Source organism: Mandrillus leucophaeus, unplaced genomic scaffold, assembly GCF_000951045.1.
Source record: "Mandrillus leucophaeus isolate KB7577 unplaced genomic scaffold, Mleu.le_1.0 Scaffold256, whole genome shotgun sequence".
Classification (NCBI taxonomy): Eukaryota; Metazoa; Chordata; class Mammalia; order Primates; family Cercopithecidae; genus Mandrillus; species Mandrillus leucophaeus.
The window spans coordinates 2,028,000-2,029,952 of record NW_012102654.1 but is presented as its reverse complement, the minus strand read 5'-3'; the positions used below and the strand labels follow the sequence as shown (position 1 = coordinate 2,029,952).

The 1,953-nt window shown below is 52.3% G+C and overlaps 1 protein-coding gene across 1 annotated transcript in view; it reads left to right on the top strand.

Moving 5' to 3' along the window:
• The first annotated feature begins 507 nt into the window (after positions 1-507).
• The window catches only part of CLU (clusterin), a 27,387-nt gene continuing 25,941 nt past the window's right edge, over positions 508-1,953 (top strand). The window contains exon 1 of the mRNA XM_011983873.1: positions 508-882. Coding sequence (XP_011839263.1) covers positions 654-882 — 229 coding nt within the window. The 5' untranslated portion in view covers positions 508-653. The remainder of the gene's footprint in view (positions 883-1,953) is intronic.

The following is a 1,953-nucleotide window of genomic DNA, read 5'->3' as shown; positions in this document are numbered from 1 at the left end:
CCAGCAAACCCCTCTGGACACAGATCTGATTTCTTAATTGGGAAGGCTCAGTGCAAAATAAAAATTCAGGGCCACTGGTTCAAAAACTATGAAGAATTTCAAGACTGTCACAGTAGCCCCTTAAACCAAACGTGGATCTGCGAGGGTCCCACACCCATGAAGCCCACCCTGCTTGGCTGGGTTCCAAGAGGATGGGGGACAATGATTGCTTAAGCTCCGTGGATCAAGGAGCCCAGAGAGGCCTTCAGGCTCTCCACGTATCTGCTCTGATCACTCCTAAACACAATTCTGTTTCTTCCAGGCCTGGCGGCTCAGTCCAGGGACCCCATCAGTGTGATGTTTCCAGGAGAAGGCGTTTCAATACTTTCTGTGCCCTCTTCTCCAGCACAAGGCCCCTCTCCATCCCACCCTCATTATGTCTGACTCTTTACTATTTAAATGGGCCAAGAGAAGTGGCGCGTGTGTAATGTGAAGGTTAAGTTCAATGGGGCCAGGGAACTGTGACACTGTGTTTTGGACTGGGACAGAGGGCCGGGCTAACCGCGTGAGAGGGGCGCCCAGCTGGGCAAGCGAGTTCAGGCTCTTCCCTCCCGGGAGCACCAAGCGGCCGCACCTCAGGGTCTCCCCTGGAGCCAGCACGACCATTCGCGGTGATGATGCGCCCCCCGGCGCCCCTAGCCCGGTGCTGCACCGGCCCCCGCCTCCCGGCTTCCAGAAAGCTCCCCTTGCGTTCCGCGGCATTCTTTGGGCGTGAGTCATGCAGGTTTGCAGCCAGCCCCAAAGGGGGTGTGTGCCAGCCGACCGCTATAAATACGGCGCCTCCCAGTGCTCACCACGCGGCGTCGCCAGGAGGAGCGCGCGGGCACCGGGTGCCGCTGACCGGTGAGATGTCCCCATCTTCCCTACCCTTGCGCAGAGCTACACCGGGACGGATGGGCGGGCAGGGTTTGGTAGCCAGGCAGAGAGGGATGACAGAGCTCGCAGTCACAACCCTTGCGCTTTCGACGGAGCCCAGGAAGCCAGGGAGGGGAGGTGGCCGGAGCCCCATCACCAGGCAGCTGAACCAGGGGCCCCGGCGCAACCGCTGCCTGAGCGCACGAGCTCCAACCACAATTCTGGGGGAGATAAATAGAGCGGATATAATGATCATCCTTTCGCAAAGATGGGGAAACTGAGACTTGGAGACCTGCCGCGTTGCGGGAGACCCAGGCTAGCAGGTGACGGAGCTGGCCTGCACGGAGCTCCTTCCTGCAGCATGTCCCCTGCGAAGATGCGGATCTCTCAGTTGTGGCTCTCGGCTTGCATGCATGAGTCATCCAGTTTTCTTCTAAATTCTCTAGCTCTCTGGACACTGTGCCTGTAAGTATGAGCCTGCGGATTTAAGTATATGCTGCAACCACTGAAATCCTACTTTTTCTGCCTCCTAATGCATCTGAGGTGCATCAGAGAAAAGTCACACAAGCTCCACCAGGCCTCAGACCTCTGATTCCACGGTTTCATTTTACAGATGATAATCTGAGACCTGGAGAGGTTTAGGACTGGTGCCAACACTAAACAGCAAATAAGTATCAGAATTGGGATTACAGCCAAAGCCTCCTGACCTTCCAGAATTTCTGGACCTAGTTAAAAAAAAAAAAAGAAAGAAAAAGAAGCTGATTTTTATTTTTATTTTTTAAAGGGAGAGGTTAGGAATTTAAAGGTAAGTACAGATACAAAAAAAAAAAAAAGATGCCCATGAGAATGTAAGTTATAATAATAGTGGGGCATTGGGCACAACTGAAACGGCCAATCTTGTGAGAATGGTAAAATAAACTTGGGTCCATGAGAAAGTGGAGTATTACATAGCCACAAAAGTATGTTCTTAAAGAATATTTGAAGATGGTGAATGTGAAGGATCTGATTGTATAAACTGCATGGAAGACAGAAGGAAATATACCACGGTGCTAACATTTG